Consider the following 23,176-nt stretch of genomic DNA (forward strand, 5'->3'; position numbering starts at 1 on the left):
TAAAGGTTACCTCTGCCAGAGTGCTCATTCTAAAAGAGTAAGGCAAAGTTGACAATGCCCAAAGAGATGCTAGGAGCTGCTCAACATACTGCAGCCAGTGGCAAGAGCATCCCCATTGCCTTCCACCAGACAGGGATCCATCTCTCTCCTGCAGGACACAGCAGCTTCTCTTAGGTCCTTTCTGCCTCTGCATCAACACAATTGAGGCTGTTGTCCCACAGTCCTCCCTGATTTTTCCCTGCTTCTACAGCTCCTGGGCATCCTGCTCGTCTCTGGCCCAGCCTGTTCTGGTACTTGCCCAAGCCTGCAAAGCACACAGGCAGCAGTCTGTGTGGGAACTTCACTTGTGAGAGTCACAATGTTTCCCAGGCCTGAAGTCATGGTCACCTTCTCCCACCAATGTGTGTCACACTGAAATCCTTTCATTCTCTGTGTGCCTGTTCTACAAGAAGGCTATCACACACCACCTTCCCCAGGGGATGCATTTCTTCCTTTCCACAGGGAAGTGAGATTTTCAAAGGTTTAGCCCTGGTTAAGTTGCACAAAACAGCTGTGCTGCCTGACACGACACACAAAAGCAGATGGGAGCAAGTGTTGCTGCTACATCCTTCCAGAGAGCTGTGCAGTGCATGGACCCAGGGACAGAGTGGACAGGGCAGCAGATGTAGATCACTGTTGTGGGCTGTTTGCACGGAGTGCACAGAAAAGCTTGTCCTGTCATTCCTGCACCAGGAGTACCCCGGGCTTGAAACAAAGCTCACAATGAGCTGTTTCATGCCTGCAAGAGCTTCATCCCAAGGGTAAGCATTCTCCCCTCGGATGACACGACACCTCATTTTCAGCTCTCCCAGCATTCTCCTTCTTTCCCTCGATCCCTTCCTCCCTCCTTCCATCCCTCTCTCCCTCCCCTCTCCTATTCTCCTGGAGCTGCACAGACACAGTCCATTCCATGCTCATGCTGTGCATGCCATGGAGTGGGCAGCAGCACTTTCCAAGCATTTATCACGGCTGCAGCAGGGCTGTGGGTGGGAATGGGCTGACATTTTATTGTTTCATCCTCTCCTGTCTTGCCCTCCTCCCCCACCATCCCCACTGCCCTCCTCCCCGCACTCACACGCAGACACACATCGTGGACCCTCTCTGGGGGATGCTCCAGTGCCTGTCAGGCTGAGGCTTCCAATTCTCTGTTTTTTATGCCTCACTGGTCAGGGTGTCAAGCTCCTGCAGTACAGACCAGCCAGAAGCCCGAGGAGTCACTGAGCACCATCAGCTCAGTGACAGTATTGCTCGCTTCTTAACATACTCTGCATATCCATCAGCCTTGCCGGAGGGGGGAGGGGGAACAGAAAGAGAGAGAGAGAGAAGGAGGGAAAGAAGGAAAATGAGAGGAAAGAAACATAGAAGCATGGAAGAAGGGAGGGGAAAAAGAGAAGTGGGGGAGAAAATCTCAAGCCCTGTTATTACCACCACAAGACTTGGGCAGACAAATGGTGCAGCCCTAAGTGAAACTAAGGTAGATGAATGAACATTGCATGACTGCTTCACAAATTTCACCAGATATTCCAACGTCCATCAACTACACTTCTTGACAGCACTTCTTAGCAGACAGCCCTGGCCCCATGCAAAAACAAACACCACGGATCAGCCATCCAAGGATGCACACACGCGCAGCATGCTGCGCACACTGACTGCCGCAACGTGAGGAAAGGGTGGGAATCACGCACATCCCTCCTTCATGGGAAATAGTTAGCTTCCTGCTCCGTAGTTCTCACCTCGCTGAAACACAAAGACACAAAACAAAGGATTCCCGTGAGAGTTAGCTCACCTCTTTGCCACAAGCCTGACTCTACACTCCACGTACTGCTTTAGCCCAAAAGGGGTCAGACCGTTCCATCACCCCTCCAGAAGTAGAGGTAGGAGGGGAAAGAACAAAGACTGATTCCCAGTAACACTGCTGCTACAAGCCAGTGGCAAGCCCTGGGAGATGCATTCCACCCTGAGGCAGGGGGACAGAGACAATCTCATGGTGGTGGATGGACCTTCTGCTGCTGCAAAACAGTGCCGTCCACTGTGCAGAACCTCTTCTCTGGGGACCATCAGCTCATGTTTACCAGTCCTCTTGATTTTAAGGTAAGCTTCCTGAAAGTTTTCTTTCTGATTTGCAGAGAGGCTGAAAAGCATGACTGTAAAAATCTCAGGAATGAAGAGATGAATAAAAAAATATCACCATGTTTCTCATACTGCTGTGGCTTTAGAGAACTGCGGCTGCAGGCACATCCACGTACCAGCACTGGGAACGGGGCAGGAGGGTAGAGGAAAACTCCCTGCCCTGCAGAATGGCAGAAGGATGTCAAAGCATGACCAGCTCTGACAGAGACCATGCTCAGCCAAGGAGTGGAAACTTCACAGGATGAAAAAAGCCTGACCACTGCCATTGCACTACATCATTCAACATGAAGAGTACCTGGCTGCAGCCCGACGAAGCACAGCAGTCATGAGTCCCGGGACTGTGTGACAACACCAGCAGAAAGCGGCAGATTAGTCAAACGTTTTTGTCCAGTTGATGGTACTTTTGGATTGAAATGCAGAATTTGAGCAAATAGTCTGCAAAGGTGTTTCATATGCCACTTCTAAGTATAACACTTTAGACTCAAAAGACCTCATGAATCAGAAGCTCCAGAGCGTACAGCTCAACAGGAATGTTGGAGGTTAAGATTTTTGCTTTTTTTTTCTTCTCTGAGGGAATTTTCTCCCATTTGTTTCCTCAGAGATGATAACTATGATACATAAGAGAAAAAAAAAATATGTGTCTTGGAGGAAGAGGAGGGAGAAGGGTGCAGTTTGCTACCGTCTCTAAGCTGGGGGGCCTTCTCTTAGGAAGTGCACAGATACTGCAAGGTTTTGGCTGGGGGGTGAGGGACTGGGCTCGGCCTCAGCTCGCTCACTCTCAGGATCAGAGGAGGGACAGTCATGGTCTTGGTGCCAGACCGCTGCTGTGGGGAGAATTTGCCACCACTGCCATGTTCTGTTCTTCACTGCTTCTCCTTACCTTCGGGAGACCTTTGCTCATAGGAGCGGTCATTGAAGTTGGACCTTTTTGACACTGGAAACGACCTTTCCCATTTGCTCAGGCGCCTCAGGGAAAAATCTGGGACTCCAACCCAGAGCTGGAGCCTGGCTGCCACTGCCCACTCCCGCTCTTTTCTGCCACTGCTTTGGGCTTTTTGCTACACTCTACCCAACACCCTGTGTCTGCTGAGACCCCCACAGCCCCTGGCACAGCTTTGAGTTTTTGCTACACTTAGTTTTGCCACCCCACGTATGCTCGCCCCTGCTGTTCCAGCCTGAGCTTCCTGCTACAGTCCATTCCACCAGCCAGTGAGGCACTAGGACCGGCTGCTCCCCATGCATTTGCCAAGCAAGCCCCTTTTCTAGAAGCCCCTTTTGTGGAATCCCCTTTTCTAGAAGCCCTTTTCTGGAAGCCCCTTTTGTGGAATCCCCTTTTCTAGAAGCCCTTTTCTGGAAGCCCCCTTTCTCTTGCTGCCGCTGGCTCGCCCGCCACCGCCGCGTGAGGGAGAGGCGGCCGAGCTGCCGCCACAGCGCCCCCTGCAGCCGCGGGGGAACCACAGCACCCCCGCCCGGCCGCGAGCCACCGGCGCCCCTGCTGGCTGCGCCCGGAACTGCACCCGAGGGCAAAGCGCCTGCGGCCGGGAGAGGCTGGGACTGGGACTGAGCTGGGACTGGGACTGGGACTGTGCTGGGACTGGGACTGGGACTGGGACTGGGACTGGGACTGGGACTGGGACTGGGACTGTGCTGGGACCGGGACTGTGCTGGGACTGGGACTGAGCTGGGACTGGGACTGGGACTGGGACTGTGCTGGGACTGGGACTGGGACTGGGACTGGGACTGGGACTGGGACTGGGACCGGGACTGTGCTGGGGCTGGGACTGGGACTGGGACTGGGACTGGGACTGGGACTGGGACTGTGCTGGGACTGGGACTGGGACTGGGACTGGGACTGGGACTGGGACCGGGACTGTGCTGGGACTGGGACTGGGACTGGGACTGTGTTGGGACTGGGACTGTGCTGGGACTGGGACTGGGACTGGGACCGGGACTGTGCTGGGACTGAGACTGAGCTGGGACTGGGACTGTGCTGGGACTGGGACTGGGACTAGGACTGTGCTGGGACTGTGCTGGGACTGGGACTGAGCTGGGACTGGGACTGGGACTAGGACTGGGACTGTGCTGGGACTGTGCTGGGACTGGGACTGAGCTGGGACTGGGACTGTGCTGGGACTGTGCTGGGACTGGGACTGGGACTGTGCTGGGACTGGGACTGTGCTGGGACTGGGACTGTGCTGGGACTGGGACTGGGACTGAGCTGGGACTGGGACTGGGACTGTGCTGGGACTGTGCTGGGACTGGGACTGGGACTGTGCTGGGACTGGGTCTATGCTTGGGACTGGGATCTGTGCTTCTGGGACTGGGTCTGTGCCTTTGTTTGTTTGTTTGTGCTGCTGCTGTTGTTTGTTTGCCTTGTTTTATTTATTTGTTTGTTTGTTTAAGTAAAGAGCTGTTATTCCTTTCCCCTTATGGGCCTGACAGCCCCATCATATCAAAGTCATAATAAGTTGAAGGGTAGGAGATAATATTTTCCATTCCAAGGGAGGTTCTCGCCTTCCTTGGCAGACACCTGTCTTTCAAACCAAGACAGAGCCAGCTACGTGTGGACAGACACAGGTTTTGGACACTTTTTGCTGAGTTTTCTCAGACACCAGGTTTTTGCACAAGCGTTTGGGGCACAGAGAAGCCATCAGGAACATGGGGGTAGATGTTTGTTATCCATGTAACGGTTACGAGTAACGCAGGTTATGCAACTGCAGGTGATGTAACATGATGGATGCAACGCACCCTCCTCCCTGCCACAGCCATGTGCCTCTGTGAGCCTCAGACTCCCAGCTGCCACCAACAGGGAGAGTGACCCTGACCAGGCAGCCATGCCACCCCTCCAGCCAGAGCTGCTGCAGCCGCTGGTTTCTCCAGTAGTGTCCACTGCTGGACCTTTTTGTTAATCAAGCTCTGCATTTAGGACAGTGTGTTACTCAGCCATTCCACTGGCAAGAAATGAAAAGAATTTCAATTAACACAACTGCTTAAGAGACAAGAACAGAAGGTCAGGGGACAAAATGCAGAGTTAGGCCAGAGCAGCAATATCTTCAACACTTCTTCTGGGGGTTTGGGATAAGTGAAAAAAAAATCTGCTGTATTTGTCCCTAGGCTGGTTTCCTGCAGACAAACCCCTCTCCCTGTATGTCTAAACTCCTGGTGCCTCTGCCTTTCCCTTCTGCTGAGGGATCTTACCGTAACTTTTTAAAATTAACATTCTCATGACTTCTATTTGTTTTCTATTGTTTTATTTTAAGGAAGTAATCACATGGATCATAAATTTCTTCAGCGAATTCCAATAACAATCATTACCCTGGTAAGCAAAGACATGCTTGAATGCATGAGGAGCAGGCATAAGCACTGCACTGAGCCATGTGTTCACACCCACACATCACTGGCTGACTCTGTGAGGCAGCAGCTATCCAAATACAGCCTGGAAATCACGTCAAAGTTCTGCCGGCCACAGGGCACTGCCTGAGCTGGAGAATGTAAGTCAGAGCAGAAGCTTCTCGTCACTCTGGGCCAACACCACCCCAGAGACATGATCCAGCAGCTCAGGCAACATCCCACATAAAGCCAGAGGGACAAACAACTGTGGGGGACCCTGAAGGGCAGGAAAAGGGTCTTGGCTCTCAGCAGAGAACAACAGCATGGCTTTCCCTCAGTAACATAAACTTTCCTTTCCACATCAAGGCATTGCAGGGGTTTAGGGTGAGAGAGAATGAGGTTTGCAGTCCCATGTGGGAAGCTGCTGCCTCTGAAGCTCACAGGAGGCATTCTATTAGAAGTTTTCCCCATGAACAGGAGAGCTAGGAAAAACCTTTCAGGTGATACTCCACATCACATGAAAAAAATGTTATTTCACATCACAAATATATTTTTGGCAACTCAGACAAAATACCTCAGTGAGAGTAATGGATTGTGGTTTGGGTTTGTTTTTTTTAAATGGTTGTTTTCCAAACAAATATTTTCCTTTTAAATTCTGAGAAATACTGAATTTTCAAATTGAGTTCAGTGAGACTAAAAAAAAAAGAAAACTTAGCCAAAAGTCTCAGTGGTAAACTAACCATACCTTTGAAAGGAAGGAAGAAAGAACTGTACTTTGAATAAAATTCCACAGTAATTTTTATTGTTGTTTTCTGTTTTGATTGAATCTTGTATTTTTTTCTAACTTCAACATTCATTAGCAGACAGCAGGATCAGAGATATACATTGTTCTGATCTAAAAATATCAGCTGCATTTAACCTGGGGGAGTAGCAACCCAGGGCATGCCACAGGCTAACCACCAGTCATCTGCCAGGTGTTCTCCTGGTCCCTCACCTGCCCTTTGTGCAGAAGTCCCACAGGAGGAAGGAACTGGATCAGCTCTGCAGACCAAGCACACTTGGCTGCCAACTTGCCTGCTCTAGACCAAGCAGTCTACATGCTAGAGAAGTGCCAAAAAATGGGGCAAAATTACCAAACTACACTCCTACTGTAACAAAGCAGGTACTTTCGAAACAGCATCCCCCAACTCCGGGAAGAAGCTGAGCAGAAAAATACACTGTAACTAGCAAAAGCCTTCCATGACCCATCCAATTTGTTTCAATGAAGATACTCAGGGTCCTAACCAACTAACATCCAGGACACACTGGTGGGATTCACAGATGAATCTTTGAAGGGCAAGCTTGGAGAATTTTCTCAAGATTGCGTTACCAGAAACGATGCCAGATGGAATGACACATCCAACATATGGCAATGGAGGCTGCAGCCAGATCCCCCAGAAGGACCTGGCAGCCTGGGGGGCCAGTACACCCCTTTCAGATGCCACTCTTGCGCCCATTCCTGCAAGCAGTGCATGCGCCACCCCCAACAGACATGTCTGCACTCTGAGCACAGTGACGCATGATGGAAGCCCCCTGAGCTCCCAGGGTCCTTGGGCTAGACTGGGTCGTGGTGGGAAGAACCTTTAATAAAAAGAAATGTTTCCAAAGGGGGCTGAAAAATGTTATTTTGCAAAACCCCTTCAGTGAGTAGTTTCAAAAAAAGGAAGCTGCTTTTCAACACATCTGAGGTCCTCTGCATCAAAATGGGAAGCTGCTCTCATTGAACCTGGCATTGTATCAAGCAATCTATTTATTCTCACAGGAAAGAAGTGAAAAAAGCATTATAATGGAAAAGTGGAAATGCTTTCTGTACAATTAATATCCCACCCCCAGGCTTTTTTATTCCGATGATGGAATTTAAAATAATAGATTTCAGCAGAAGAACAGCCCTCACAAATGCCTTTCAAGTAAAACTTTTTTTAGACAGGACAAAACCTTCACTTGCTGATCTTTAAAAAAAACCCTGACAAACAGTGAGTCCTTAGAGCAGTACACCTTTTAGCCATGTTCTTTCAACACAACATGACAAAACTACACCAAATATTTCATCCACCTTCAGCCAAGACAGTGTCTGAAGCTGTGATGTGCTGCAACCATCATGCCAGCCCTGAGACATTGATATTCACAGGATCCTAGGTAGTGCCACTAATCTGTATTAATAATTAGACAGCATTCTGCCTGTAGGAATAACTGCCAGAAAAAATGGCAATAACTTTTTGTTAATTACAGGGGTCAGTGGTATAAGCCAGACTCTGCTTTGGCTGCTGAGCATCTGCAACATCCTCCTTAGAAAAATCTGAACAAACAGAGGAATACTTTTGTTTGTAAGAACTATTTTCTCTCCTAAAAACATGAAAAACGACCCACTTTTCTTTTTCCCCAAGAAGCTATAATATATACATTTATATAAATAAATATACAAAACCACACACTTCATGGTCATTTACCTACAGACACTATCACAGCAATCCAGCTGGATGCCACCTGGAGAAATGCTGGGGGCAAAACCCAGGGTCTGCTCCTATAGCAGGTGGGGTTTTGCATACAGAGCCATTGGCAAGGGGACCAGGCTCTCTTTTCCTGGGATGTCAGGGATTGCAGCAGCAAGGGTGCACATGGAGAAACACACCCCACACAGAAGGACAGACATACACACACACTAACCAGACCTGCCAACATGGACACACAGATATGTGCATGCTCCTCACACATGCAGGCTTGTAAATCCACTGGCAAATCTCCTGTGAGTGGATCAACAGATCACTGATAATCATCTATGACCCCTCATATACTCACACTAACCAGAAGCACACCCAGTCCATGTCTGTCCCATTTCAGTCATTGATTAACCCTTCAGAGAGTGGCTGAGCTGCAGCCATCTCCTAAATTTTCACCCATGTGATTTCAAAATGAAATTAGCCCCTGCTTTGGCTAATTACTCCTGCACATCAGCCAAGGAGAAGTTTATCGCAGTTGAGAATAAACATTCTCTCACATTCCGAGAGCATCTCTCCAAAGTTCCCAGTCCCATCAAGACTGCAAATTAACTTCTAATGAATTTGAATATAATTATGTGATCACACAGTTTGGCCAGTCTTTCTCCCTTATTTTATTTTTACACTAGCCAACAGTGGTCAAAGACGTAGAATTTTAACAGTTCTGAGTGGGCTGTCATATTGTAAGAAAACAGTAACATGCAGATTTTTGTAACACTACTGCATTTCCAAGAAGCTATGAGGCACAGAAATCCCATCAATGACTAATGAGTTGTGGGTTAAGGTGGACGTACCTTGCTGAGAAGTCACTGTAGTATTCTCGACCCGTGCTGCCTGCCATAAAATTTTAATGCTGCTTCTGACATATTTATGAAATACCTCACCTAGTCTTTGCAGGATGACAAAAAGATTTACATCCGCAATTACTGCAAGCACATGGGTTTTAGCTATGCACTTTAAACTTTTGTACACAAAGGTATTTAACTTTAATACAACAAAGGTAGGTGGTGCCACAGAGCAACCATATTGGAACTGCATTAGGAGAGATTTATTTCTCTGTACTGGAGGACAATTGCCCAACTCATTGAATATAAGATGGCATTGCAATTAATTGCAATGAGTGGTTTGCCCCTTCCCTCTCAGCTGCCCCTGTAGAGTCATCTCGCCTCTCCAGCAGCCCCTGGCATGCAGACTCTTGGGATCCCAGGTGGACCTAGCAGCAGGAAGCTGCACTGCCAACAGTGATATCAAGATCAGCAAGCCACACTTGGCCACGTGCAGAGCCTCAGTACCAGTGCTGCCAGATATGGGGCTGGGAACACACTGCTGTTCTGTCCCGTTGCTGCAGCTGCCCATCCCAGACTGCCTCTCCCTAAGCCTGGTCGGTGGGGCGGCTGCAACCCTCTCAAAGCCCCCTGCACCCTGTACAGAGTACAGGTGAGTGGCACAAGGTGGATGAACAGCACAGAGAGAACGCAGGGCATCGAGTGCACGAGGGGGCAGGGTAGATGAGGGTCACAGAGCAGACAAGGGACGTGCAGCAGATGAGAACCACAGAGGGACAAGCGGCCCAGGGTGGACAAGGGTCAGGGAGCAGAGGAGCAGCACCGGGGATGCATCCACACAGAACGCCGCTCCACGCCTATGTGCCTACGCACTCCTGACCTGCGCAGAAGCACCCCGTAGCACACCAGGGCAGGCACCACTTCCCCTTCTTTACTGCAGACTTACCAGCATGGTACTGCAGGTGGGATGAAAGGTAAACAACTGACACAGAGAAAGTAAGTTTCGCAATATGGTTTCATTCCAAAGGTCTAAAAGGTCACAAGAAGTATATTGTGGGATTAAAATACCTCAGCTAGGCAGCAGAAATATTGCAGTTGGTTCAGGTGAAAACATTCCATTCCATGCTTCATCCTGACTTGAGCCTTTTCTATAATTTCAGCCTTCATAATGACACTGCAATGTGCGGCCACCTCCAGGACTTACACAGTAATTTACCTCATAGCAGAAGATGTAACGTTACGAGCCATAGTGATGTAGAACACAAATATTGTAAAGCCTGGAAATTAAACGTTTTGGCAGCTTGATATATGCACAGTGCTGCTGACAGGGAGGCTGTCTTCAGTTGTATTCCAATGCAGGTGTGGGAACATGAGCAGGAAAGCATCTGCATGCCTGAGGGAGCATCCTCCCACATCAGCAGGTCTCAGGCATTCCTCTGGTGCCCCAGTCCCTGGTGACTGTGCCAGATCCCCTCACGGACTGGCCATGGCTCTCCTGGGACTGGGACGGCAGCTCCAGGAGAGGGCCACGTCCTGCCCTCTCTGCCAAGGTGGCAGCATCACTGAGAGATGGAAAAGTCTCTTGTGCTCACCCCCTCTGTGGGTGAGCTCTGCAAGCTGAGCCACACAGATCTCAGCATCTCAGCTATTCGGCAAGACCAGGTTTTCAGCTGGACTGCAGGCTTCTACCCTGGACTGGGGCTTTAGCACCTGAGCAGGATCTGCCTTCCCCACTCTGTGATTGTGGGGAGCTTGAAATACAGACACACATCCCCAGAAGAGATGATGTCAGGTCTTCTTTCTGACACCAGAGACGATGCAAATGAATGCCTGAGTGACAGAAGACAGATCATTTCTCACTTAATTTCCACTGCACTGCTTTGGTTCTACACCACATCCACATTACAGTCATCCACTAAAGGCAGAACAAAATCTTGTCAGTCAATGTCAGGTGTCTGGGAATGTGGCAGCTCAGTCCTCTGGCACAACGCTTGGGACAGTTTGCTGGCAAATGCTTTGCAGCCTACACCATTTCCAAATAATGTCTGCAGCTGCTTAGACTGACTTGATCCAGCTGAATCAGCCAAAAATGGTGCTGAGGGAGAGAAGACACAGGCGGAGAAGGGAGTCTCCTCCCACACAGAGCAGGTTAATTCTTGAGGGCATCATGGCTTGTACATGCCCCAGGGGACCCATGCCTCCCAACAGCCCAGTGCACACTTTAGCAGGACCAGGCTCCTCACTGCCACCTGGCATCATGTCTCCTGACTTCAGTGAATGTGCAAGAATCAAAGACAAGCTAGCCTGAGCTGAGATGGCTCCTTCACCCTGAGGAAGGCTGGTAGGAGAAAAAGATGGGGCCACACAAACACCCTGTGCCCACACCTTTAACAGACAAAGCAAGCAGGCCTTCTCCCCTGGGCACTGTTTGTCCCACCACGGAGTCCGTGCACACCTCTCCACATGAGTAAAACATCTGTGTTCAACCAGCAGTAACTTGTGACAAACTGTTGGTGCGGTAAAGCACCCACGACTGACAGGATTTAATGCAACTGCTGCTGAGAGGACACCAAGTCAGTACAAGAGTGCAGCTTTTAGTCTTTTTATGTAGTAATTGAGGAAGCGATATTTAAACTTCCCAGCTTACTCTGCAGTCACTGCAGAGTCTTATCCCAAACCTACTGAGGCCATAAGAGACAGATGACTTTTTCTCATCTAAAAGTGCCATATTTGCTGACAGAAACAAATGAACACATACTTCTTTCTGGAGACTTCTCACTTCCTCATGCAGACTGTCCCTCTTCTCCTGGCCCAGAACATACATCCCACGAGTAGGACACACATCCTCAAACTCTCAGCTCCTGCACCCCCTGTCCAGGGGTTCACACCTGCCTCACACAGCTGACCACACAATAGTTTTCCAACACAGACACTGCTTCCTACAGGCAAATAGCCTCTGCTTTAAACTGTGTTTTCAGAGGAAATTTCTGCTGTGGAAAAGGGGCAGTTCTTGGAGCACCTTCCTTCATTTTTACTACAGCATGTCATTTTGATTAAAAGTTCTCAATGTTTCTTTCTTTCTGTTACTCCATTTTATTTCTTTTGCACTGATCACATTAAATTGAATTGCACTGCACTGCAATCTAATGTAATATCCGAGCATTTTCACTTGTTTTGATCAGGTCTCAAGGAATCCAGAAAATCCTGGGAAGAGAATACTTTGTTATCACAGCATTTCAACTTGTGCCACAGGCGTAAGTTCTGAGAACTGGAGCTTACCACAGGGCAGATGTTCTATGTTCAAACAGTCCTAACTGCAAGCAAACCCTCTCCAGCAACAATCATAAAGAAGTCAAACCTACCATCTCAGAAAATAAGTCCTGCAAGTAGCAAAAATACTGAATTCATAAACAACAGCCTGCAGGAGAATGGCTGCTAAGTGCCCTCAAAACCTCTACAGGGGTCATCCTCCCATGGCAGAGGGGAATGTTCAGGGAGCTGGGGATGCTTGGGCTCAGGATCTCGTCTGCAGCATTCCCTTGGCCACAAAACTGCTGGAAGCAGGAGGCTTCCATCTCATTGCAGGACAGTTTCTCGACACCTTGAAGCTGGGCAGATATTGAACCCCTGTCACCCTGAGCTAGGCACTTTACTCAGTGCATACAGAAACCCAGGCTGGGGATGGTGTATGAGATCTGAGACAAGAATCTCAGCAAGAGGTGGGCTAGCCAGGGTCTAACGCTCAGGAGGAAGAAAACACATCATCCCAACCCTCACCACATGGAAGCACTGGACAGTTGGGCTGTTGAGCTCAGATGTGATGGGAACATAGACTTTACTCTCCCATCACTGTTACCAGCTGCCATGCTGTGTGGGATGGCAGAAAAAGAGCAGCTATGTCACATTCCTGCCCATGGACACAGTGGGCCATGAAGTGCTTTCCACTCTCCTTACTTTGGGCATCTTGGCATTTGCCCATTGTCAAACACAATTTGTCTGGAAACTGCCTGATTGATTTGATGGCTGATCTGATGGCTGCTTCACACACCCCGCATGTAAGGTCATCTGATGCCTGAGCCACAGCTGGCAACCCTGACAGATGCTGGGCACTTCGCAGGGCTCAAAGCTCTGACAGCTTGCTGTTCTCAACCACGACACTTTCGTAATCTCAGATTTTTTTAACTCTGTGTGCTGACATAACACAAAGGAGACACAAGCATGAAAAACACAATGCTCAGAAATCATAATCTGTGTTGTGTGCTCTCATATGGCTGTTTCTCTTCTCTGAGAAACCACACTATGAGCGAGGCAGTTGAGTTCAGCCCTGCAAGTCCAGGTCAGCTCTGGCCGTTTCTTCCTTGCTCACAGGCAATGCCTGTGTGAGGCTCAGAACACTGGGCACTTGAATCATGGAATTACAGAATAACATAATGGTTTGAGTTGGATGGAACATTAAAGTTCATGTAGTCCCAGCACCTGCCATGGAACTACCCCAGGAACTATACCATTCCACTATCACAGCTCGCTCCAAGCCCCTCCAACCTGGCCTTGGACAGTTCCAGGGATGTGGCAGCCTCAGCTTCTCTGGGCAACCTGTGCAATGTCTTACCACTCTCATAGCTCTGCTGCACTAATCCAAACTGCAGCTTTCCAAAATCAGAACTAATGTAGGTCACGTGGCTTTCTGATAACAGTTATCTTTTCCTTATTGTGTTTTCACTGAAGGACAGCTGTCTGCAGTGAAGAAACAAGAACAAAGAGGAGTGGACCCATGAAATGCAGAGGAGGCAGCAGTGTGCCTCACCCTTGGCATGCCACATCTGGCTGGACAACAAACTGTCACAGCCAGCACATTGGGGATGCATCACCTGGGTAGCCATTGTCACTGCTGTCTTTGAGAGCCAGCAGAACAATGATCTATTAGCAAACCCTCTGTAAAGCTGTTCCTGCCTTTGCAAAGGAGGACTGCAGTGCACCCTCTGCATACAGGGGGAGTGTCCTTGGTGCCCAGAGGGGACCCCAGGAGCTGCCTGAGGAGGGGCAAACTGATCCTGCATACGGCAAACTCTTAAAATCAGACCCATGTGCCAGGTCCTACACAGCATATTACTGACCTTTTAACACAACATCTTTACGTTTCCACCTCCAGATATTTTGGGGCAGTTCATTGTAGCTGCCAGCACAAGGGGTCTCAAAATTACTGTATTGCAGAGGACAGGAAAATGTTTAGTGACATAACCTCCCCTTAAAAGAAAAGAAACAAACCCAGCAACAAAAGACTTTGTAAATTGTCACTATTGCTTTTATAACCACAATCTTACTTAAAGGTGGGCAACACATCAGACTGAACAATAATTAACAGAGAACCATTCCCAGCGGCCACCACGGTTCCCTGAGGGTACCTTGGAGAGGGATCCCTCCTGGGGATGCAGGACAGAGCCCTGTGCCACCAGCTGCATGCCTCTCTCTCTCTCTCCTCCCATCTTCAGGGACCATGGGCAGATATTGTGCAGCAGCATCCCATCACTGCCCAGTGCACTGTCCTGTGCAGTGATGCTCCATGAGCTTCACAGCCACAGAAAACCCAGAAGTCTTGGCTAAGGCTCCAGAAGAAATTACCACAAGCCCTGGTTTCCATCCCTCAATACTAAAAAACCCCAGCCTCAACACTCTTTGATCCAAAGAGCAGCTTAACTTGAGCACTGGTATCTGAACAGAGCACTCCCCTATCCCAAGGGAGCATCACTCAGCTGCTGGAGCCCCAAACCCTGGCACCATCCTGGGCTGGGGAGGGGACAGTGCTGGCATGGAGGTCTGGCTGGAAGATGCACCCCAACCCACAGCCCCCCGTGTCACCACTGCTGGCTGATGAGATAGATGGATTTGACTGAAGGCAGCCAAACTGTCACTCAGGAGGAGCCCCCTCGGTACTCTTCTGGCTGGATCTACGGGAGGATGGGCTTGCCTGAGCCCCTCCTGTCAGGGATTTCAAAGAGAACAAGCAGCTGAGTGGGGATCTGACAGCTCGGCCGAATTAGGGCTATTTGCATGCTAATTTCTACCGTGCTTAACTCACTGGCAGACCTAGAGCGAGAGGCAGCCTCTGCATGTTTGGAACAATGCTTGACTGATCTAGCTGCGTTAACGAGCAAATTATGGTAATTTTGTTATTACAAATGCATAGAAATTTCCAAAGAGTAGAGCAATACAATATGTTTTCTCTCCTCCTTCTCACTCCTAAATACAGACCTCTTTGTTTATACGCACTTCACGTTGCTTACTTATGTTTAGATATGCACAATGTCTTACCTCGACAGGAGGAGGGGGAAATTATGGGCAGAGCAGAGAGGGCCAGCAAAGCAGAGTGGTCTGCCTTTGCCATGCGTGGGACACTGGAGACTACATCCTCAGCTGGAGTAAAGAGCAGAGAGCCTAAATGAACCCAGGTGAGGACTGCCCTGCAAGGGGAAGGTCAGGTCCAAATGCTGTGGGCTTTCCAGCATTTCATCTTCCTGCCCTCCTCAGCATAATCTCTAAGTCAAATCAATGAAATAATATTTGACAACATCATATTGGAAACAATACAGATTTTATCTATATTCTGTGTAAGCACAGAAATTACATTCCTGACAGATGAGAACCCAGACGTTTCTCCAGACTTCCAAGATTCTGGCAGACCCTCATCCAAAATGTACACGAGCAGAGGATGAACATATACCATTTAACTGACTGTTCCATTACTAAGGCAATATTTTGTCAGCTGGTATGCAATTTGCCCCAAGATATTTGTGATGACACATCACATACTCCATCATAGTTGATGAAACTTCTCAGGATTTGTCTTCCAAGACTACAAAAGGGTGGGGAGACGCTTGTATGAAATAGCCTCAGACTTGGGGAAAAATGCAAAAACTTTGCTTAACCAGAGAAAGCAACATCAGCACTTCTGTCCTTTGGTAGCAGGTCTTCTGACCGAGCATTGAAGCCTTGGATATTTTTGTTAGCATCTGCAGGGGCTGAAGTTGTCTTTGGTGTGCACCAGGGGACATCTGGGTTAAGGTTTGAGCTGCATGAGCTGTCAAAAAGGCACAGGTGGCTGTAACCCAAACACACCTACCTATCCCAGCCACATGGAGCAGGTGGAGCCGATGGCACACGTGGGCATCACTTCCAAGCTCTGAGGAGGTAACTTGCAAACTTTCTGCTTCAGCAAAGAATTGTTAAGGCTAATTCCTCATTTGCTTTAGGTCCATCTAGCATAAAGGGCCAGAATCTCCTTTCACTCTCACTGGCCAGAACAATGTCAGTGTTCAAGTAGCCAAGCAGTTCCAGCATTATGCTGGACAACAGAGGAGGACCTGATTCACTGATGACCTCTGACATCCCACATACTGCAGTTTGGTTCCTCTGCCCCTGGTTTTAGGCATTTTATCTCTCAGCTGCTTCTCATTTATTTCCTAGATATTGTCACAAGATAACAACATGCTGTTGCCAAACTTTTGCAAAGGTAGAGCCAGATCAAAAAATAATAACTAAAAAAAACCCCCTATGAATAAAGTCTTCTGTGTGCCAGTGGATCCAAATTCCACCAAGCTCTACAGACTGGATCCTGGTAGTCCCCTCATCCAAATGTCCACCTCCTAACCCCTCCAGGACACAAGGCTGGCATTCTGGCCCCTGCACCCCTTGCTGCAGGCTGGGTGCCAGTGCACTGAGGAAGGGTACTATCCCTTGCAGACTCAGTATGAGGAACAGGAAGAAGTCCACACAGCCTTACTGCTCCTCAGCCTCAATACCTGCCAGCCACAATTTAAAAATGCATTTGAACGCCATGTGTTTGGTTTGCAACATCATCTACTTCCCCTTCACATGTTAGAGCAAGCATCTTCTCCCAGATAAAAGATTGCTAATGACAGCATTGCTATTTTTTATGCCTTTCTTTTCAAAGCTGAGTTTTGAATGTCAGTGTTTTCAGGTCCCTTTAGTCGGGTAATTGCACATAGACTTCTTATAAAGGAAATTCATTTGTTCAGGGTCACTGCATGGTTTTTCATTAAAAACAAATTACCGGTGTTCAGAAAGGACATCTGGGTTTCAAGAGTCCCATTAATGACTATATTCTCAGCATCACTATTCTGGAGAGTCTACCCTTTCCTGTCACCAAGTATGCAAAGCCTGCCAGGAGAGGAGGGGATGGGGTGAACAGCAGCCCTGGGGAGGGGAAAAGCAGTGGCAGAGCAGGGGCTTCAGTCCTGGAGTTGTGAAGAAGGAAAGGGGGAAGAAGACAGAAACTGAGGGGAAACTGGAGCTGCTGTCCCAGAACTTCTAAAACAAGAACTGGAATAAGTATTTAAGCGAGTTATCATGGCTACTTGCATTATTACCTGTGTCCAGCTCAGCTGCAGCATCACAAGCATGATGGCAAGGGCACATAGATGCTGGTGAACACAGGTGTGGTTTGTCCAAACCCCTGTCTCAGCACTGAAATTGCTGCAAGCCCCTCTGCCCCAGTGCTGTCAGGACTCAAATGGGACACAGCTTCTGGGATGGGTTGCTTGGCGCAGGCACACATCCTGTAGCTCTTGCACCACTCCTCATGCTCCCCCTCTGTACCCTTGCTGTAGCCTTGCTGTAGCCTTGCCACCACTGCCCCACGCATGGGAGAACACTGACCTTCGGATCCATCTTGGCAGCAGACCCACAGACACAAGCAGTGACCTGTGAAGAGAGACCTGAGCCGGTGCTGGGAACAGGCTGGTGGCTTGTGGAGCTACAAAGGATCAAGAAAAGCCCCCAGGCAAGCAGCACTGCTCCCTGTCACCATGCCAGCTCCAATCAGCAGGGCAGCAGAGCCCATGAAGGAGGAGGAATAGCACTGGAGGGAAAGCCCAGCCTTCCAGAGGTGAGGGAGCTGCAGCAATTGTATGGTCTCTGTGACCAGCCAGCAGCTGCTTCAGAAGCTGTGCTTCTGTTCAAACACTTCACCTCAGGAAAGGGCTCTGAGCCCCTCACACTGGCCACAGAGTAAAACCCCTGCAAATATTGCATTTCCCAGTGTGCACCCAGCTTGCTTCTGCTGAGCTCCCAAAGTGAGGTCTGAGGCAGTAAAAGGAGCAGAGGAGGCAGAAACTGCAAGCAGAAGACAGCAGCATCTCCACCCAAAGAAGAAAACAGCCCCAGGACCATTTCTCTGAAATGGAGCAAGCACTGCCAGGTGGCACAAGGCTTCGTGTTGTGAGTACATGACTGGGTGGAGAAGATGTAGTTTGCTCCAGCCTGTTCTTCCCCTGAGATTTTGCTCCAGAAAGGAAAGGCTGCTGGGAAAACACTGTTCCATGTTTCCAAAGCAACAGCACCTTAGGGGCACAGTCACAGCGAGAAAAAAGAGTATCAACAGTACCAAATTATTGGAGATAATGTCTGCATACAGCATCTCAGTAAACTGTGGGATCCTGTGCCCCAACATGATGCTGAGGCCATGAATCTAGTAGGAACCAACAGTGGATTAAAGCTTTAAACAGATAATGAAATTACACAGAGAGCTGCACTGGACAAAATGAACATTTACAAGAAATATAAACTTCCATGCTTCAAGGCACCAGCCACCAGACAATGAGACTTAAAGAGAAGTGTTCTTTCTGTGCAAGCTGCTCCAGGTGCTGCTATGTCCCCTTCCCCAGGTGGCTGTTCCTGGGATCCTGTGCTTCCCAAGATACACCACACTATGATAAGAGTCAACGCTGATGCCTGCTCCCAGCATGTCCAGGAATATTTACCAATAGTCACCAATCTTATGTTGGATCTACCCACCTTCCTCCTGTCATTAATAGTCTCCCAGAGGAAAAGGTGAGTCAGGCATGGGGCACAGAGCACAGACAAACAGGATGCCAAGCCAGGGGCTAGAAGAAGGCGCCACTGGACTGCTGCAGGCTGAGACCGTGGTCACAGGATGGAAGAGGAATGTGGTAAGTGATTTTTCCCAGGCTCTGTGTAGACATTAGGATCTTCCCTATGACAGAAAAGATGTCTATAGGGCTCCCTCCAGCCTTAAAGGGGGATTCATGGCTCAGTCGTTTAAGGGTAACTAGAGCAGAAGTGTCTCTTCTGCATAGACTGCTGGCACCATTTCTTTACAGAGAGGGGCCTGATCTCCATCTGTCAACAGCTTCCTGACTCCATCCCTACTCACAGTATCAGGCAGAAGCATATGAATTTCTGCAGCACGTTTCCAGCAGTGCCTCAGTTGAAACACTGAGCTGTGGAATGACCAGTCATTTCAGGATGGAAAGGTCATCAGGCAGTCTCAATACCATTCTCAGGGCAGGACCAGCAATAAGGCCAGGGCAGAATACTCAGGGCTTCAACCCACCATGGCCTTGAAAGTCCTCAAGCATGGAGACTGCACAACCCCTCAGCAACCTGTTCCACCACTGGGCTCATCTCTTGGGGGAAAGAGACTTTTGTCATACCCACTTGCATCTTGCTTGTTTTGAGTTCTGCCGATTATTTACTTCTGTTAGGGGGTTCAAACCAGAACTATTCCCATTGTAGGTCCAGAAGTTTCAAGTGAGGGGGGATAACTCCTTCTCTCCAGCTCCTGCCCAGGACAATGCTGACCATTCTCATGACCAGTGCAGATAGCAGACTGATGCTCAGCTCTCAGTCTGCCTCATCCCTGGAGTCCCTCCAGGAACTAAACACTCTTCAGCCTGCTTTGTAGCAAAGTGCTCCGTCTCCTGGGGCAGGATCATTTGGTTTGTCCTTGCTGGGTTTCCTGCTCCTCCCCAGCCTGTCTATGTGCCTCCACACCACTGCTCTGCTCTAGAGCCTACTGATAGCATCATGCAGGTTGCACTCTCTGAACACCTGATAAGATGGGCTCTCTTCTAGCTGTGGATGAAGCTGTGAACCTAGAGAGGCCTCCAGCCGTACCCTGCAGTTCTGTGCGTGGTACCAGCACCCACCTGGGGTGTGGCATTAGGCACTACCTCTGAGCTTGACCACCCAGCCTGTTGTCCTCCCACCCAGTACCCATCTGTCCCCACCGTGGCATTTCACTTGCACCTTGTGACATCAGAGCACGGAGGGTGCTGGCACTCAGCACAGCCCAGACAGCTCCCCTCCCGTCACTTCCACAGGGTGACGGCCACCAAAAGGCAGGACAGGCTTGCAGGGCCAGTGGCCTGCAGAGGAAACACATTCATGGGAGCCTCGAACAATGCCAGCTGTCAGTCCCTAAAGCTCCAGACTGAAATCCAACCATGTGTTTTCTTGTTTGGTTCCTTCAGAGAAAAGCATTTGAATAGTTTATTCTCTGCCGTAGCAGACAAGCCACATAAAAATGGAAATTCACTGCTGATATGCAAGTCCCTTGTTTTGCAGGAAAGAAGGAGGAATGTGTTTGAACAAGTCGTGGAGATGCAGCAGAAACAGGCTCCTGTGTACCTCCTTGCCTGAGGGAGAGATAAGGAAGGACCTGGGTCTGGCAGGAGGCAAAAGTGCTCCTGTTAGGATGAGCAGTGACGGGGGAGCTGGAGAAAAGATAAGGACAGAGAATGAAGCTGAATGCACACATCTTGCAATTGCAAGGGAGTGTGAAGGTCTCCCGTGTCCCACAGGCAAGCTGCAGACCCCAGCAGGTGTGGACCAACCCCCAGCATGGTAAGGTCTGGGTTTACTCACATCAGCAGGGGCAACGGCAGTAGCAACAAGCATGCAACAAAACACTGCTTATGTGTTATCATGTATACATTTCTCCCATGTCTCTAACCACTTAACTCACACAATTACTTAATTACAAGCAGAAATTCATGGCTAATGATTAAAAATCTTATCAAGGAAGCACATTTCTAGCAAAAGCTTCAAAAACTTGAACAAGGCAGAGGCAGGTCGTGAGATGAATTCCTGAGAGCCGGCAGACCAAACAGATGCCTGTGCTTGGGCATGACAATTTGGCCAGTTTGGAACAAGCAGAGATGTGCCAATGGTAGCAGACTGAGTCTGTCACCTGCCTTACTGTCAGGCCCTCGGGGACTGTGGTGCTTACCCTAGCAAGGCTCTAAAACTGGTCCTGCAAAGGACAGGAGTCAAAGAAGGATTGAGAAGGCATTTTGGATGCTAGTTAGCAAATTCTCACTTAAATGAGACGGAGAACCTACAGGAATTGCAGCTGACCTTCACACTAGCTGGAGCAGAAGGTTGTTATTAAAGGAACCAGTGAGAGGAACAGTGCAGTTATTCAATATAATGGGTCACACAAGCCTATATGTAGTTAAAAATAAAATCTATTACCTGGGAAAATCGGCTCAGATGACTCTACATCACTGAACCTACACTGCACCTCCTCTGGCTGAGCACCACTAAGTCCCACATCCTGCAGCTCTGCCAACCCACCCTAGCAGGTGCTCCCAAAGAACTGGTAACTCCCCAGAAAAGACAGGAGTGCTGTGGCCCCACCACTCCTGTCTGCCAGCACCCAAAAGTCACCATCCTACTCTGAATCGAGTGTGGCTCTGCAGCCAACAGTGCTGAAGGATGGCATCAGTGATGACACCTGCAGAACCTGCTCTGCCCACCCCAGGCACCTGCACAACCTCTGCTTCTGCTGCCACACAGGCAAGCAGCAGCCACCAGCTGGCTCATGCCACCTGGCATTTCTGACTGCGAGGCTCCAAAATGGAAAGGAAATTAGAAAGAAGCAGAGTGTCCTGGGAACAGCTTGGTGTCCCCCTGAGTCAGGTTTGCATGGAGAAGTCTGAGGTCAGGACATGTCCAGCCCCCAGGGCTAATGGCCTCACTCCTGGGGCAGCACAGAGGGGCAGTGCTGGCAGAAACCAGGTGAGCTGGAGCAAAGCCTGAGTCAGGTGAGTGGACCTGGCACGGCCCAATATGGAGCAATCTCCAGGCCACACAGAAGGGAGGCTGGAGCTCCTTCAGCATTTCAGTGCCAACACTTTGCTTTGGCAGCCTGCAGGTGATGCAGCCTCCTGTGCTGGGGAGCCTGGTCCTACTTCACTCAGGATCACTCCACAACTACCCGTCAGCACTGTGGCTTCTACCTTAGCGCACAACATTTACAGCACACAACATTTCTCTCCTGAAATGTTATTTGTTTTCCTTTTATGTTTTCTTTCTCCCCTATTCTGATGACTCACCAGGCACCATTCCTGTCAGTGCTGGAGCGGAGTAGCTGCCCTGTCCAGCAGGAGGGACGTGTGGAGGGTATCCTGGGAGGGTTGTACTTGCCAGCTCGCGACCTGAGGAATCAAACCAACAAATCACCACGTGAGCATTGCGACAAGCAGACATGGTTTTACATCTCCCCAAGCACCCAGAACACAGCCATGCATTTGTCATCACTGCTCTGCGAGGACCAGCATGGGATTTCCAGCCTGGCAGGGAGGGCAGGCACAGTTTTGTTTTCTCTATAAGCTGCCACAAAGCTCCAATGAAGTGCAAGACTGGAAGGTGAAGAGCAGAGCTCTGCAGGGAGAGGAAGACACCCGCCTGAACTCCAGCTGCTCACCCCTACTCCCACATTCCTCCAAAGCGTAGATTTGTAAAGTCAAAAGCAGTGAAATGGGAAATAACACAGATCTTAATGACATTCTGCCAGCAAACTCCCTAGAAAATCACATGCAAAGGCTGAGACTGTTTGAGATCGAAACACAACACAGGGCATTTGTTCTATCTCTCGTTAAAGGAAAAGAAAAAAAAAGGAACAAACACAAGGCATTGACACATGAAGGTGGTTTAAAATATAGTTTGTTACAGTGCCAGAGGAAGACTTTAGATTTACAGACACAGCCTGATGCACTGCTATTTCCTTAGCCACAGAAACACGGGTTTTAGTCAAGTACCCACAGGACTTCCATGGAAATAAACCACAAAAGCAGGAAGTGGGATGTCTTCCATCTCTCTGTGCCCCTGGACCAGAGGTCTGGGCTACCCACTCTTCCTTCACCCTCACCAGACACATCTCCTATCACCTTCGAGGACATGTTTGTGCTGGCAGTGCAAAGACAGGAGGTCAAATATGGCTCACAAAGAGCCACAGAAGTGTTTTCTCAGTCATGCCTGGACTCTGCTCCTGTGTGGAGGTTCTGGAACAGTCACCATCCCTTCAGGCTGCCACAGTGAGATTTTGGGTAAACCACTATCAGCTGTGGCCACAAGAGACCCTCCAGAAGAAAGGGATGCTCCTGTGATCTCATCAGGCAGGATCCATGCCTCACCCCAGAGGAAATTCTGGAGACCACTTGTAGTCATGATATTTTATGAAAATCCTTTTGTCAGGATTTTCTTCTCCTGAGAAGCTGAGGGGCCTCAGGAACAAATGTAAACAAATTACTGTCTGCT

General features: G+C 49.2%; 1 protein-coding gene across 2 annotated transcripts in view; it reads right to left on the bottom strand.

Moving 5' to 3' along the window:
- PAX5 (paired box 5) overlaps positions 1–23,176 on the bottom strand; it is a 128,162-nt gene that overhangs the window by 15,305 nt on the left and 89,681 nt on the right. For both annotated transcript variants that reach the window (XM_038124857.1, XM_038124858.1), the window contains one exon: positions 21,973–22,074. In XM_038124857.1, coding sequence (XP_037980785.1) covers positions 21,973–22,074 — 102 coding nt within the window. The remainder of the gene's footprint in view (positions 1–21,972; positions 22,075–23,176) is intronic.

This window comes from Motacilla alba, chromosome Z (assembly GCF_015832195.1).
Source record: "Motacilla alba alba isolate MOTALB_02 chromosome Z, Motacilla_alba_V1.0_pri, whole genome shotgun sequence".
NCBI lineage: Eukaryota > Metazoa > Chordata > Aves > Passeriformes > Motacillidae > Motacilla > Motacilla alba.